Source organism: Rosa rugosa, chromosome 6 (genome assembly GCF_958449725.1).
Source record: "Rosa rugosa chromosome 6, drRosRugo1.1, whole genome shotgun sequence".
Taxonomy (NCBI): Eukaryota; Viridiplantae; Streptophyta; class Magnoliopsida; order Rosales; family Rosaceae; genus Rosa; species Rosa rugosa.
Genome location: NC_084825.1, coordinates 6,514,062 through 6,530,127, shown reverse-complemented (window position 1 = coordinate 6,530,127; position 16,066 = coordinate 6,514,062). Strand labels below are relative to the sequence as shown.

Genomic DNA, 16,066 nt, shown 5'->3' with positions numbered 1-16,066 from the left:
AAAGAACACAACCTCTAGTACAAGTGCCTGGTATAAAGTCCACGGCTGTAAAATTTGGCTGAATACCAAAGAACAATTCATATTAGTATTGTTATATAGAGAAATATATGTATATTCTTTTATGATGCAAGGCTTACGCCTTAACAAGGCTCTCTCGAAAACACTTCGGGTTACGCCTTAGCGTTTTAAAACATTGAACATAACTACCACCGAGTTCAAAAACAAGAGCACTGACAATGGTATTATTGGTGGGTGGGGACGAAGGGTGATTGAATAATGGATGGTACTGTTGTCGGTGTAATGCTGTTGTCGGTGTAATGGGGAAAGTGTACAGAGGCGCTGAAAATGCTTGGGCTCTTCTCTTGTCAATATCTCCACCATTTAGCTCCATTAAAAGCTCAATAGCTCATCACTTGATCAGGCCTGAAAAAACTCATCTTAAACACTCAACTTGTCAATCATCAATTCACGTCTTCATCAAAATATTTGGAAGGATTCTTGTTGGGGTTTTGCAGTACAGTTTGACAATATCATCAAGGTATTTCTTCCTTAATTTGATTTAATTTAAGAATTATACTATATTTTCTTTAGGATCAATGTTGATTATGGAGTACGTATTGTGCAACTTGTGTCAAGTGTTAACCGTAGTTAATCCAAATACAAATATATCATTTTTCCTATTATGAACTTGCAGGGATTGTTGATAAAATTTGAGATTAGAAGTTTCAAGTTGGGAGAAAAAAAAAAAAAAAAAAAGCGCAAACCCAAGTTCTGTTGTTCTGTGATTATTAGTGCCTCAAGTTTCTTTGACTGAGTTGCAACTCCAAGATTAAGTGATTAAACTTTGAGTCCAAGTTCTTACCTTTAATTCTCCCATTTCTGTTGTGGAGTTCCGAAAGTGGCAGGCCATGGAAACACTGAGAATTTCCTGTATTCCAACATTACAAATTCCAGCTGACTTTGGTAAAACCCAATCCAAAAAATTCACTTTCTTGGGGTATAAGCAAACACTCACTTCATCATTCTCGTTAGTTGAAAGACACAAACCCTCATTTAAGACATTCACCACTAAATCATCTTCTATTACAACTGAGACTGAAAACCCATCTGCACCACAAGTTGAAACTCAGACCCAAGATGAAAAATTTGACTGGTATGCCCATTGGTACCCGTTGATGCCAGTTTGTGACCTTGACAGAAGGGTACCACATGCAAAGAAAGTTCTGGGTATTGATGTGGTGGTGTGGTGGGACAGAAATGAGAGTACATGGAAGGTGTTTGACGATACATGTCCTCACAGACTGGCTCCATTATCTGAAGGAAGGATTGATCAGTGGGGAAGGTTGCAGTGTGTTTATCATGGCTGGTGCTTTAATGGCTCCGGTGACTGCAAGTTCATCCCTCAGGCACCTACGGATGGTCCTCCGGTAATTAACTCTTCAATGACAACCTTAAGAGATTGCTAGTTGTGGTAACCTTCATACAATAAAAGCTTAAATTTCATATAGTAACTTAATTTTCATTATTTTAATGAACTATTATAATACAGTAACTTCAGTAAAAGTAATCAACTTTAAACAAAACTTGACATTGATTGCCTGAAAAAAGAGGAAAAAAAAAAAAACTTTAAACAAAACTGTAATCGCCGGTAGAATGCTAGTCATACGCCTATGCTAACTTTTTATGTGAGTAACTTCACATAATACGATAGTTCTGTATAATTTTGAATTTTTGATGAACTTATGAAGAAGGGTTAGTATATAGAAGTGAAATTGGTGTATAGTTCATTCTCTCGTAGAAGTGTTCTATTCTATGAACATAATCTATGCAATCACTGAATTATGGTTTTAGAAAGTTAGTAGCTAGAAATGACCCTTCATGTAACTTTCATTCAAGTAGGTAGACCATCTTTCTGTATCAGTTTGATGAACTTAAGGAGGAGGGTAATAGTATGCGGAAGCCTTACAGAATTATTATGAAGCTATAGAGTGAAAATTTGTTTATTGTTCTTCCTGTTGTAAGTAGAACTTGTTTTATTCTATGACAATAATCTATGCAATGCGGGAATTTTGGTTTTGGAAAGTTAGTGGGAATGACCCTTCAACCATGTTATGCAGATTCACACATCCAAAAAAGCATGTGTAAGTGCTTATCCAAGTACTGTGCAGAATGGAATGGTGTGGTTCTGGCCAAGTTCCGATCCCCAATACAAAGATATTCTTACAGAGAAAAAACCTCCCTACATACCAGAAATGGATGATCCATCATATACTTGCTTGATGGCAAATAGAGAGATCCCTTACGGGTAGGGAAAGTTATATTTTTCAACTAATTTGATATAAATAATAAATTCATGTTCTACAGAGCGCGCGTGTGTAAGAAACCTTAGGGCATCTCCAACAGAATAGCTAAATTCAATTTTTAGCTATATATAAGTACTTTTGAAGGAAAACTCAACTCCTAGCTATAAGTTAAATTTAACTTTAGCTAAAATGGCTAGCTATATTTAGCTGGACAATTAAGAATAGCTAAAGCAAAAATTATATTTCTCTCTCCTCTTTTGTCCACATGTCAATTTACAATTTGATAAAATATAGTATATGACTTAAAAATAGTTACTACTGCTGGAGCAACATTGTTAAATCAATAGCTATATTTCTTAACTTTAGCTAAATATAACTAATAAGTAACATTTACTGTTGGAGATGCTCTAAGATCTATTGGGTCTCATTTTCTGTCATGTCAAAGAACTTGTAGGCACTATCCACATAAAGTATTAATTTCCATTCAACAGCGGAAGTGGCTCCTAGCTTAGCGACATAGAAAAGAATAGTGTGTCTTTTCTGGATTAGTTGCACAAGTTGTCTATCTAAAACTTTGCAATCTAAGATTTTTGCGTTCCTGTTCCAAAAAAATCATATGACTTTGCTTGATTTTTTTAATTGTTCTTCCAGATATGAGGTCTTGATTGAAAATTTAATGGATCCTGCTCATGTTCCATACGCACATTATGGAATAATACAAACTCAACAACCCGAAGGTAGATAATATTATTTCTGAATCATCTTTATTGGATGTCATATGTTAGCCTCTTATGTAGGACGTTTACATAAATTACTGTATCTTTCCTTCACAGAGAAGGCTGACAGAGAAGGGGGCAGACCAGTGGACTTGTCTATTCCTAAGATAGACATAAATGGTTTCACCATAGAGGAGCAGAATTCGGGTCAGAGTAAATTTATGTCACCATGTTTGTTTTATACATCTCTCTTTGGTCCAATTGACAATAGTAATGGGGCCGCGTCCTCGGGAAAACCGTATGGTTTTCTGAAACCACTTGGAACTGAAAAGGTAGTACATTATGTGGATTGATTTGTTTAGATAAAGCTGATTCTGTTATTATTTGCTCATATCCTCTCTCTTTGTATTTTTGTTCATATATATAGGTCTCATCAGCCCAAAGGGGCCAAAAGAGAGCTCTTTTAGTTTTCTTCTGCGTTCCAGTTAGTCCAGGTAATAGCAGAATTATATCGACCTTGCCAATAAACTTTGGCATTTCGGTTAAGATTATTCCGCGATGGATAGTTCACATTCATCACAACCTGGTTTTGGACTCAGATTTATATCTGCTTCATCTTGAGGTGACTTCTTGCTCTTTGTATTAAGTTTAACATTAACTTGCATCTTACTCATAAGTCATAATATGTAACAAATTACTTTTTCAGTCCAAATAAAAGATAAAGTTCACATACATTATGATAATGTATAAGTCTGACTCCCAGATTCTGGTAAATAATAATTCTGATATATAAAGTTACTTCCATGCAGCAGAGTAATGCAAATTAAAACCCATATAGGAAACTTTGGTTTTGAAAATTGTCATGAAATAAAAGGAACCACGGAGAAGAGAATAATGTGTTTTTCTTTCAAAACAGTATATTGGTATTGCAGAAGCAACTTGGTGGACTGTTTTGATTTCAATTTCCTTGGATAAACTTAAAAAATTGGGCTTTACATATTCTGGAATGTGGACACTACGTTTCTCTGCATGCTTGTGAGGAAACTTTCAGTTGATATATGATAGATCAATGGGATTTTGAGCATTTATCTTAATTCTAGAGACTTTTTTTTCTATTACATCACCCACTTATTTTTTTTCTCACTTACCTATAAAGACTTTAATAAGGTCGTCCCTAATACCCAATTAAGTTTTTTTTTTGTTTTTTTATTTATTTGTTAGATTATTTTGCCCTCACCTCTTTGTTACATAGAGAGAGAGAGAGAGAGAGAGAGAGAGAGAGAGAGAGAAGCTATAGAAGACTTCACCGGAGTCCGGCCACCGGTCGCCGATCGTCGGCCGCCAGACTTCTCTGAAAGCCTCACCCGATGTCCCCAAAGAGATCGTATGAGATCTCATTGGTCACTGGAGAGATTTATTGCCCCCAAATAGACATTTATTGGGGGCAATAAAAGTTTATGAAACCTCGTCGGAGGTCCCTGAAGAGATCGTCGGAGATCTCATAGGTCGCCGGAGAAGTTTATTGCCTCTCCAATAAACCTTTATTACCCCTAATAAACCTTCATGTCATCGGAAAGGGAACTAATCTCCCAAAATTAGATAAATGAAACTTTGATTAAAGAAAAAGATGAGGAGATTACGTCAATTCAAAACTTTTATTGGGGGGCAATAAATGTTGGAAAATGTTTTAGGGGTCTTGACCAAATGCCCAAATTTAGGCCAATATGAACCCATCTACTCCACTAAGAGGTTAGTGTGCCACTTACCCAATATAAAGATTAAGAGACAATTTCAACCTCCAAATAATTAAGAAAGAATCTCTCTCTCTCTCTCTCTCTCTCTCTCTCTCTCTCTCTCTCTCTCTCTCAGACTCTCTCTTTCTCACGCACCCAAATCCACGTCATCCGTCGTCGATCTGTGCGAATCAACTTGCTCCGGCCACTGCAACGGCCTCCTCGGCGGCTTAGCGGCCATCACTGCCAGCTTCTCCATTGTCAAGCCCTAGGCCGCCATCATCTGAGGCTTCATCGTCGCCATTGTGGAAGGAGAAACCTGAAAATCTGGGCGGGTTGAATTGCGGTCACTCATCGGCGGCAGCGTCAGTGGCGTAAGAAGTCGCTCTCTGTGCCTTCTGGTTCTAGGCTTAGCAGAAGAGATGTACAGTCACAAAAGTAGCGTGGAAGGAGATGAACACGTGGTTTGATGGATTTAGCATTTTTTGATTAGCGGTTGGTTTTGTTGTTTGCTGTGATTTATTTGTTTATTTTTGTAATCTTGATCCAGGAATTGTTCTAGATCTGAAGTGCTTTGGGTACTATTTCAGACCGCAATTTTCATATTCATTGTGCCTAGAAAGAAGGTTTTTGTTTCGGAGATTGTGGTTGGCGGTAGGCAAGATTAATCATATGTGTCTGGAGGTAGAATAGGTAATACCATGAAATCTGATGGTAGTAAGAAAAATCACTTGTTAACCTCATTCATATCTAATTTATATTTGGGTTTCTGCTTTATAGAAAAAAAAAACCACAAAAGTGTTCTCTAAATTAACAAAGTTACATAATACTTTCGCTCTCTCTCTCTCTCTCTCTCTCCCACCTCCGGTGAAATCTAAGATATTAGGGGGCAATAATATGATTATTGAGGGACAATATAATTATTAAGAGCTAATAAAATGTTTATTGGGGGCCAATAATATGATTATTGGGAGGCAATAAAATATCTATTAGGGGGCAATAATATGCTTACTGGGTATTATTATGGGGCAATAAATCGGACACCGGATTCCAATCGCCGGTAGCCGGATTCCGGTCATCGGTTGCCGCGGCCGGCCACTCGTCACCGGAGTCTTGCGAGGTGTCCGATGACTTCTCTCCCTAAGTGACAAAGAAGGAGAGGGCAAAATTGTCCTAAAAATAATTAAAAAAATACTTAATTGGGTATTAGGGGAAAATATATATATAAACTATTGAGTAAGTGGACAATCTTATAAGATGTTTGGGTAAATGGGGTTAGTGTAGCTCAAATTTGGGTAAATGGACATTTTCCTAATGTTTTATTGCGCCCCCCCCCGGCGCAAAAAAATGAGGAGATTACTCTTTTGTGTTGTACCACTACTCGATTACCTTTTTGTCTTGTATAACAAATATGGATATTAATCAAACCTGCAATATTTGACCTCCAAAAAAATTGATTTGGGCACCTAGAAAATGCTCTAGGCACCTCTCCCTCCCTCCATCCAGAAGGCCACCCTTTGCTATGCAAGTTTGGTAATAGACATGGCCACAAGGAACCTGCTTACCTCTACCACCTATAGCTCCTTCTTCTTCTGCCTGAAAACCTTCCACACAGATAGAGCAAATGGCACCTTCAACTGTAGCAACCGTCTACAGGTTTGCTACCAAAGCGATCGTCCTCGGTCCTCAACACTGCTGGCGCCACTAGCCTGAAAACCTGGGCCGACGAGACTGCAGGCGCCACGCTTGAGTTGCTGACTTCATATTTAGACGGGCTCGTCGGACAGTTGGCTATATCCATGGCCCGACACCAAAATAGTCGCCGATTTCTTCTCAGGCCTGAGGTGGTGATGATGATGCTCCTCAATCGAAACGCCGCCGCCGCTGACCCCATCTTCTGCCATGGACGAGTACTTTTGCTTCAAAGCGGCTCGATCGGAGCAGGAAGACTCGTAAATGAATCTAAGGAAGGATCCAGTGAGAGAGTGGTGGATCCTGGGGGGGGTAGTAGTTGAGAGAGAGAGAGAGCCGGATCGGAGGGATGAGAGAGTTGGCATGTAATTCATTAATTATGTTGAGGGTAGAATAGTCATATAATACAAATCTGTTGCTAGGGTCAGTGAGATAATTTTGGCTTATTTTGGTACTTTGGGTCCGTGCATACATTAATTCTGAGTTATTTTGATAAATTCATCTTTCTTTTCTTTTTCTTTTTTTCCTTTTAATTTCGTATGTTGATGATGGCTTGAATTTCTACATGTAACCTTGGTAATACCTAGTCCGAACACTTTTAATTTTCTAACACTAGACGAGTGTTTTAGAATTTTGAGCTTTCTTTCATACGTAGAGAGAAAAAACTGTTTTTTCTTTCCCCATTCCTATATCATAAATTTGTACTCGTGGCACTAGCTACCGTTAAATAGTTGGAATCAAGTCCTAGAAATTGCAAGACTCTTCTCCTGGACTTTTTTTTACAAGAGAAACATGATCATGGAATGAAGTTACAATTTCTGACATGCTCTCGAGTTCTTATTGTACAGGAACGTAGGATAATGGATGCTGGTATTACCCAGTGGCAGAAAGCCTGTTTTCTGCCAACAAAGTCAGATGCCCCTGTAGCTGGTTTCCGAAAGTGGTTAAACAAGTATGCGGGTGGTCAAGTAGACTGGAGAGGCAAGTTCACTGGGGCGCTTCCCCCCACTCCTCCTAAAGAACAGTTGTTGGACAGGTAACTTTCATGCAACACCAAAGATGCATCAAACTTTAGTTTAATCAACTTCTTAGTTCAGAAAATTGGTGCCAATTTACTGTCACCTGTAAAATTTTGGAGACAGCAAAGTAGTTCGTTGCACAAGTCTTGGAAATGCAAGGTTTGGTGAAAGCTCACGTGATTAGAATACTTCTATTACGGCGATACAAATGCCATTAAAATACTAGCAAATGTCTTTCCTGGTTGTGTTGTGATCCTCATAACTAAGGTTGCAGATTATTGTAAGTCATCTGATTCACTAAGGAGAATTGTGCACAACCTTTTCAGGTACTGGTCTCATGTGGTGAACTGCCGCAGTTGCAATGCTGCCCACAAAGCTCTAAGCGTGCTTAAAGTCGTATTACAGGTCGTCTCATTTTCTTTACTTGGAATTGTCGCTGCAATCAAGCAAGGAGTGCTATCATCAGTGGTTCCAAGAACTGCGCTACTTGCAACAGCTCTACTCTGCTTTGCAGGTTCAAAATGGTTGGCTCATTTTATCTACAAAATCTTTCACTTTCACGACTACAACCATGCCCTTGTGTAAGATCTACTGTTTGGCGACGTAATGTAATATACTGAACGCATGGAACCAAAAGTTGTTGAACATAAGTTGTATATTAATAAGAGAATTATTGTGTGAATTTGATATGATTCGGCCAGTTCAATTTCCTTGCTACTCGCGTCCTTGAATTTAATATGATTCGGCCTCAAGAACCTGGCACAGTAAAGAGGACTGAAAAACTAATTATTGGACTAGATTGATTGAAAGTGGAGAAGCACTTCCATCATGGATTGACTATTTGTTTTAAAATTTAAACCAATTTAATGGCAGCATTACCAATTCGATTTCATGACGTCCTTGAAAGGATACAGCGATATCATTGATTTAGATTAAGAAAAACGATTATGCAACACAGTCAAGTAAGGATGAATGGTTACATAGGAGGCAGAATGAGCATATGCTCGATCTATCTGCTACTTCTTTATGGAAGTTTGGATTTCAACGTAGTTTGATAATCAGTTTGTACATTTACAACAAATCTACATTGGCAGCTATGCAATGATAGAAAAGTAAAGTAGGCAATCCAAATCAATGTAGTAAAGTAGGCTCCCTTCAGATAATATAATAGAGCCAATTTGTGAGGACATGCATCACTAAACACCTTCCATGCACTCTCATTTCAGTCCCACCACACTACCTGCATGTGTGTCATCCAACAGTCCATTTAGGTGTTAGTCTACCTTGACAGTCAATGTTACTTATGAAACTACTCGGAAGAGGAAAAAAAAAAGGTCAGTCAATGGTAGAAACAAAGGAGATGGTAAATGTACAATCTGATTATCAAACTATAAAATCATTTTATAATAGACAATAATGTAGTTGGGCAAAAGTAGACAAGCTTGCAAAAAGCATCTTGACCTTTTCAATAATGCATACAAAATATACAATCATTTTATTGAGTGAGTTGAGGAAATGAGGGAAAAGTTGAAAACTAATATTACTGAAATCATGAGTTTTTTCTCTGTTTAATTAGTTACTTAATTTTCAGATTCATTTCATTAGCTTGGATGAAAAAAAATTGGATGTCAAAGTTTGATTCTAGAATAGGTTGAAGTTGATATATGTCAAAGTTCAAAATTTAAAACCAAAAAAGAAAAGAAAAAAAAAATTTCAACGCCTTTTAAGATTTCATTTTCAGTTATTGTATATGGTATGAGAGGGCCTTTTTGTATCTATGTTTGAATCTTTACATAGGGGTTTCAGTTTATGTATCTATCAACTGTAATCATGTATTGTGCATGCCAGTTACAGGACTCGATTTGAAGCAGACAAGGATCTGCCTGTTCAACTAAAGACCATGATTGCAGGCAGATACTATATAACTAAATATCTGTTTCAGTAAAGTTGTACAGGCTCATGATCTTCACACAAGAGTTGATGTTTGCCTAAAGACCATAAAAAATGACGAAGAAATTGATCACAGTTTAGATAAGATTAAACTTCTTAAGTTTGTAAACAAGTATGACCCTGCAGACAATTTAGAGTCTTTTCTATGTTAGAGTTATATTACATATCCAACATGGAAGTAAGCCCACATTTCTTGAATTATAATTGCTACTTTATTATGTATAAAATTTATAGAAATAAGAAACCCACAGTCTTGCGCGGGCTTCACGATTAGTGGAAACTACACTTGGTGAAGAAAATCTTTGTATCAGATTTTGGCTTACCAATAAATACGGATTAGAACGGGAATTGAAACAGGAACAATCGAGAAGCTTCTATTCGTCGCTGACTTGACGATTATGAACCCAGAAGCTTCTCTTTGTCGCTGACCTGACGACGACGAACCGAGAGGTTTCTATTTGTCGTTGACCTGACGGGCGAAGAGCCGAGAGGCTTCTATTCATTGTTGACCTAACCACGACGAGCTGAGAGGCTTCTATTCGTCGTTGACCTGACAATGACGAACCAGGAGACTTCTATTCGTCGTTGACCTGATGACGACAAGCCAAGAGGCTTCTATTCGTCATTGTCCTGACGACGACGAACCGAGAGGCTTCTATCGTCATTAACCTGACAACGACGAATTGAGCTTCATCTGACTGTTGATTTGAAGATGACGGGGGTACCTGCAGAAAACTCTTCGATGCCTAAGTCATAATATTTCTTAGTTGAGTGTAGTAAACTGAATCAGAATCGAATGTCATGCCTGGTCGTCTTGCCTCCTATCTATAGGTGCATTACGGCTTGGGCTGCAAGTCACTGGTAACTTGAGCGGCAAGTCACGATTAATATCGAACTTATTCTTATAATTATCGCTACTTATGACTACAATCATTGCCATACTTAATCCTGCAATGATCGTCACACTTAGAATGATCGTTACACTAATGCTATAATGATTGTTGCACCTACTACTGCGATCATTTCCACATTTATATTTGTCTTAATTGTATGACTAAAATATTTAACCACTCCCACATACCACAGTATTGAGTAGGTAACCTATCTACCTCTGAGTTCAAAACGACAAAAGCACTGATAATGGTGTTATTGGTGGGTGGGGACGTAGGGTGATTGAATAGGTTTGGCACAGGGTATTAGGGACAGCAGATTTCTTCCCGATTGAATAATGCATGGTGCTGTTATTGGTGTAATGCTGTTATATTATAAACTTATAATGGGGAAAGTGTGCAGAGGCGCTAAAAATGCTTGACCTTTCGTCTCTTCTCAATATCTCCACCATTTAGCTCTACTAAAAGCTCAATAGCTCATCACTTGATCAGGCCTGAAAAAACTCTTCTCAAACGCTCAACTTGTCAATCATCAATTCACGTCTTAATCAAAAGTTTTGTAAGGATTCTTGTTGGGTTTTTGCAGTGGAGTTTGACAATATCATCAAGGTATTTGTTCCTTAATTTGATTTAATTTAAGAATTAAACTATATGTTCTTTAGCGGTCAATGTTAACCGTACGTAGTTGATCGAAATACAAGATAACATTTTTCCTATTATAAACTTGCAGGGATTGCTGACAAAATTTGAGATTAGAAGTTTCAAGTTGAACCCCTTTCTATGTCCCCAGTGTTCTATTTGAATCAGCTGAGAGAGAGAGAGAGTCAGCAGTGGTTTTGAGTTTTAGTTGTTCTGTTGTGTTTTTGTCATTTAAAAAAGAAGAAGCACAAACCCAGTTTCTGTTGTTCTGTGATTATTAGTGCCTCAAGTTTCTTGGACTGAGTAGCAACTCCAATTAAGATTAAACGATTAACACTTTGAGTTCAAGTTCTTACCTTTAATTCTCCCATTTCTGTTGTGGAGTTCTGAAAGTGGCAGGCCATGGAAACTCTGAGAATTTCCTCTATTCCAACACTACAAATTCCAGCTAACTTTGATAAAACCCAATCCAAAAAAGTCACTTTCTTGGGGTACAAGCAAATACTCACTTCATCATTCTCATTAGTTGAAAGACACAAACCCTCATTTAAGACATTCACCACCATATCATCTTCTATTACAACTGAGACTGAAAACACATCTGCACCACAAGTTGAAACTCAGACCCAAGATGAGAAATTTGACTGGTATGCCCATTGGTACCCATTGATGCCAGTTTGTGACCTTGACAAAAGGGTACCACATGCAAAGAAAGTTCTGGGTATTGATGTGGTGGTGTGGTGGGACAGAAATGAGAGTACATGGAAGGTGTTTGATGATGCATGTCCTCACAGACTGGCTCCATTATCTGAAGGGAGGATTGATCAGTGGGGGAGGTTGCAGTGTGTTTATCATGGCTGGTGTTTTAATGGCTCCGGTGACTGCAAGTTCATCCCTCAGGCACCTACCGATGGTCCTCCGGTAATTAACTTTTCAATGGCAGCCTTAAGAGATTGCTAGTTGTGGTAACCTTTATACAATACAAGTTTAAATTTCATAGAGTAACCTAATTTGCATTATTTTAATGAACTAATATAATACAGTAACTTCAGTAACAGTAATCAACTTTAAACAAAACTTGACATTGATTGCCAGAAAAAAGACAAAAAAAAAAAAAAACCTTAAACAAAACTGTAATGGCCGGCAGATTGCTAGTCATAAGCCTATGCTAATTGCGAGTAACTTATGTGAGTAACTTCACATAATACGATAGTTCTGTATAATTTTGAATCTTTGATGAACTTATGAAGAAGGGTTAGTATATAGAAGTGAAATTGGTGTATTGTTCATCCTGTTGTAGAAGTATTCTATTCTATGAACATAATCTATGCAATCATTGAATTATGGTTTTGGAAAGTTAGTAGCTAGGAACGACCCTTGATGTAACTTTCATTCAAGTAGGCAGACCATATTTCTGTATCAATTTGAACTTAGAGCAAGTTCACCCGTTGGGTCACCGGGTCATCTACTATTCACTGCTTTTGTGTGTTTATTTCCACTCTCTGGGTCACAAAATACACTGTACCATGACCCAGGGCACGAAATACACTGTGCAGGTCACCATGGTGACCCAGAAAGTGACCCAGGATGACCAAGGGCACGAAATACACTGTGCTCGTGACCCAAAGGGTGAAAATACACATAAAAAGCAGTGAATAGTAGGTGACATGGTGACCCACGGGTGAACTTGCTCTTAAATAGGAGGGTAATAGTATGTGGAAGCCTTACAGAATTATTATGAAGCTATAGTTTGAAAATTTGTTTATTGTTCTTCCTGTTGTAGAAGTTGTTTTATTCTATGACAATAATCTATGCAATGCATGAATTTTGGTTTTGGCAAGTTAGTGGGGATGACCCTCCAACCATGTTATGCAGATTCACACATCCAAGAAAGCATGTGTAGGTGCTTATCCAAGTACTGTGCAGAATGGAATGGTGTGGTTCTGGCCAAGTTCCGATCCTCAATACAAAGATATTCTTACAGAGAAAAAACCTCCCTACATACCGGAAATGGATGATCCGTCATATACTTGCTTGATGGCAAATAGAGAGATGCCTTACGGGTGGGTAAAGTAATATTTTTCAACTAATTCGACATAAAATCATGTTCTACAGAGCGAAATAACACGTGTGTGTGTGTGTGTGACAAACCTTAACTCCTTAAGGATCTATTGGGTCTCATTTTCTGTAATGTCAAAGAACTTGCGGGCACCATCCACATAAAGTATTAATTTCCGTTCAACAGCGGAAGTGGCTACTAGCCTAGCCGCATAGAAAAGAAAAGTGTCTTTTCTGGATTACTTGCACAAGTTGTCTAACTAAAACTTTGCAATCCAAGACTTTTGCGTTCCTGTTCCAGAAAAATCATATGACTTTGCTTGGTTTCTAATTGTTCTTCCAGTTATGAGGTCTTGATTGAAAATCTTATGGATCCTGCTCATGTTCCATACGCTCATTATGGAATAATGCGAACTGAACAACCTGAAGGTAGATAATTATTTCTGAATCATCTTTATTGGATGTCATTATGTTAGCCTCTTATGTAGGACGTTTACATTACTTACTTATCTTTCCTTCACAGAGAAGGCTGATAGAGAAGGGGGCAGACCAATGGACTTGTATATTCCTAAGTTAGATATAAATGGTTTCACCATAGAGGAGCAAAATTCGGGTCAGAGTAAATTTATGCCGCCATGTGTGTTTTATATATCTATCTTTGGTCCAATTGTCAATAGTAATGGGGCTGCGTCCTCGGGAAAATCGTACGGTTTTGTGAAACCACCTCGAACTGAAATGGTAGTACATTATGTTTGATTGATTTGTTTAGATAAAGCTGATTCTGTTATTATTTGCTCATATCCTTTCTCATTGTGCTTTTGTTCATATATATATATAGATCTCATCAGCACAAAAGGGCCAAAAGAGAGCTCTTTTAGTTTTCTTCTGCATTCCAGTTAGTCCAGGTAATAGCAGAATCATATCGACCTTCCCGATAAATTTTGGTAATTTGGTTAAGATTCTTCCGCGATGGATATTTCACATTCGATACAACCTGATTTTGGACTCAGATTTACATCTGCTTCATCTTGAGGTGACTTCTTACTCTTTGTATTAATTTTAATATTAACTTGCATCTTACTCACAATATGTAACAATTTACTTTTTCAGTCAAAATTCATACATTATGATAATGTATAAGTCTAACTCCCAGATTCTGGTAAATAATAATTCTGATATTTATAGTTACTTCCATGCAGCGGAGTAATGCAAATTAAAACCCATATAGGAAACTTTGGTTTTGAACACTTTCATAAAAAAGGAAACACGGAGAAGAGAATAATGTGTTATTCTTTCAAAACACTATGGTATTGCAGAAGCAACTTGGTGGACTGTTTTAATTTCAATATTCTTGGATAACTTCAATAATGGGCTCATATGGGGTCAAGTTGTTAACATATTCTGTAATGTGTGCACTATCTTTATCTGCATGCTTATGAGGAAACTTTCAGTGGATGATAGATCAATAGTTGTAGAGAATGCCCGTTAACTTTCACGTGGATCCTAATTCAGTGCATACATATATTAATTCTGATTTATTTTGATAAATTCATCTTTCTTTTTCTTTTTTTCCTTTTAATTTCCTATGGTGATGATGGCCCGCTAACCAGCTTGAATTTCTATGTAACGTTGGTATTAGTGGTCACAAATTAATGCCTAGTCGAATACTTTTAATTTCCTAACACTTGACGAATGTTTTAGAATAAAAAAACTGTTTTTGTCTTTCCCCATTCCTATATCATAAATTTGTACAATTGTACTCGTGGCACTGGCTACCGTTAAATAGTTGGAATCAAGTCCAAGAAATTGCAACTCTTCTCCTGAACTTTTTTTTATAAGAGAAACAGCTATTAAATTATCTGTGCAGCCATATGATCATGGAATGAAGTTACACTTTCTGATATGCTCTCGGGTTCTTATTGTACAGGAACGTAGGATAATGGATGCTGGTATTACCCAGTGGCAGAAAGCCTGTTTTGTGCCAACAAAGTCAGATGCCCCTGTCGTTGGTTTCCGAAAGTGGTTAAACAAGTACGCAGGTGGTCAAGTAGATTGGAGAGGCAAGTTCACTGGGGCCCTTCCCCCCACTCTTCCTAAACAACAGTTGTTGGACAGGTAACTTTCATGCAACACCAAAGATGCATCAAACTTTAGTTTAATCAACTTCTTAGTTCAGAAAACTGGTGCCAATTTACCGTTATCTGTAAAATTTTGGAGACAGCAAAGTAGATCGTTGCACAAGTCTTGGAAATGCAGAGTTTATTGGTGAAAGCTTATGTGTTTAGAATACTTCTATTACGGTGATACAAATGCCATTAAAGTACAAGCATTTGTCTTACCTGGTTGTGTTGTGATCCTTATAACTAAGGTTGCAGAGTATTGTAAGTCATTTGATTCACCAAGGAGATTTTTGCACAACTATTTCAGGTACCAGTCTCATGTGGTGAACTGTCGCAGTTGCAATGCTGCCCACAAAGCTCTGAGCGTGCTTAAAGTCGTACTGCAGGTCATCTCATTTTCTTTGCTCGGAATTGTCTCTGCAATCAAACAAGGAGTGCTATCATCAGTGGTTGCAAGAACTGCACTACTTGCAACAGCTCTACTCTGCTTTGCAGGTTCAAAATGGTTGGCTCATTTTATCTACAAAATCTTTCACTTTCACGACTACAACCATGCCCTTGTGTAAGATCTACTGTTTGGCGACGTAATGTAATATACTGAACGCATGGAACCAAAAGTTGTTGAACATAAGTTGTGTATTAATAAGAGAATTATTGTGTGAATTTGATATGATTCGGCCAGTTCAATTTCCTTGCTACTCGCGTCCTTGAATTTAATATGATTCGGCCCCTAAACCCTAGAGGACTGAAATGTGGCATTGTTAAACACCTCAGCCGATATAAACAAGAAAGCACATCACATCTATATCAACAAGATACATCATCGATTGATTAAAATAGCGTCGAGCCAAAACTTGTTCTTACCACCCCACACCATCTTTTTTAGAAGAATCGACAACATTCATCCATAACTGGTAATATATTGCAATATTGCACAAAGAATCTT

The 16,066-nt window shown here is 37.8% G+C and overlaps 2 protein-coding genes across 3 annotated transcripts; both read left to right on the top strand.

Annotated features, from left to right (window-relative positions):
- The first annotated feature begins 243 nt into the window (after positions 1–243).
- LOC133715433 (protochlorophyllide-dependent translocon component 52, chloroplastic-like) lies at positions 244–8,147 on the top strand. Of its 2 annotated transcripts, XM_062141922.1 has the most exons (8): positions 250–538; positions 695–1,427; positions 2,118–2,305; positions 2,955–3,040; positions 3,137–3,351; positions 3,447–3,641; positions 7,293–7,480; positions 7,790–8,143. In XM_062141922.1, exons 2-8 carry the CDS (start codon positions 909–911, stop codon positions 8,046–8,048), a joined length of 1,650 nt encoding a protein of 549 aa, XP_061997906.1. In that variant the 5' UTR covers positions 250–538; positions 695–908; the 3' UTR covers positions 8,049–8,143. The 2 variants fall into 2 exon arrangements, with proteins under 2 accessions (XP_061997907.1, XP_061997906.1); XM_062141923.1 differs by lacking the exon at positions 3,447–3,641 and having other exon boundaries at positions 244–538; positions 7,790–8,147.
- Positions 8,148–10,723: 2,576 nt separating this feature from the next.
- LOC133715432 (protochlorophyllide-dependent translocon component 52, chloroplastic-like) lies at positions 10,724–15,793 on the top strand. The gene is made up of 8 exons (XM_062141921.1): positions 10,724–10,912; positions 11,034–11,863; positions 12,818–13,005; positions 13,344–13,429; positions 13,524–13,738; positions 13,839–14,033; positions 14,928–15,115; positions 15,428–15,793. The coding sequence occupies exons 2-8, from the start codon at positions 11,345–11,347 to the stop codon at positions 15,684–15,686; spliced, it is 1,650 nt and encodes a 549-aa protein (XP_061997905.1). The 5' UTR covers positions 10,724–10,912; positions 11,034–11,344; the 3' UTR covers positions 15,687–15,793.
- Positions 15,794–16,066: the final 273 nt, after the last annotated feature.

Bases quoted from the DNA above. Each gene is read 5' to 3' on its own strand.
- LOC133715433 (XM_062141922.1), top strand. From the start codon at position 909: ATGGAAACACTGAGAATTTCCTGTATTCCAACATTACAAATTCCAGCT. The intron at 3,352-3,446 runs GTAGTACATTAT...TCATATATATAG, and splicing joins AACCACTTGGAACTGAAAAG to GTCTCATCAGCCCAAAGGGG. The intron at 7,481-7,789 runs GTAACTTTCATG...CAACCTTTTCAG, and splicing joins AAAGAACAGTTGTTGGACAG to GTACTGGTCTCATGTGGTGA.
- LOC133715432 (XM_062141921.1), top strand. From the start codon at position 11,345: ATGGAAACTCTGAGAATTTCCTCTATTCCAACACTACAAATTCCAGCT. The intron at 13,430-13,523 runs GTAGATAATTAT...TTTCCTTCACAG, and splicing joins GCGAACTGAACAACCTGAAG to AGAAGGCTGATAGAGAAGGG. The intron at 15,116-15,427 runs GTAACTTTCATG...CAACTATTTCAG, and splicing joins AAACAACAGTTGTTGGACAG to GTACCAGTCTCATGTGGTGA.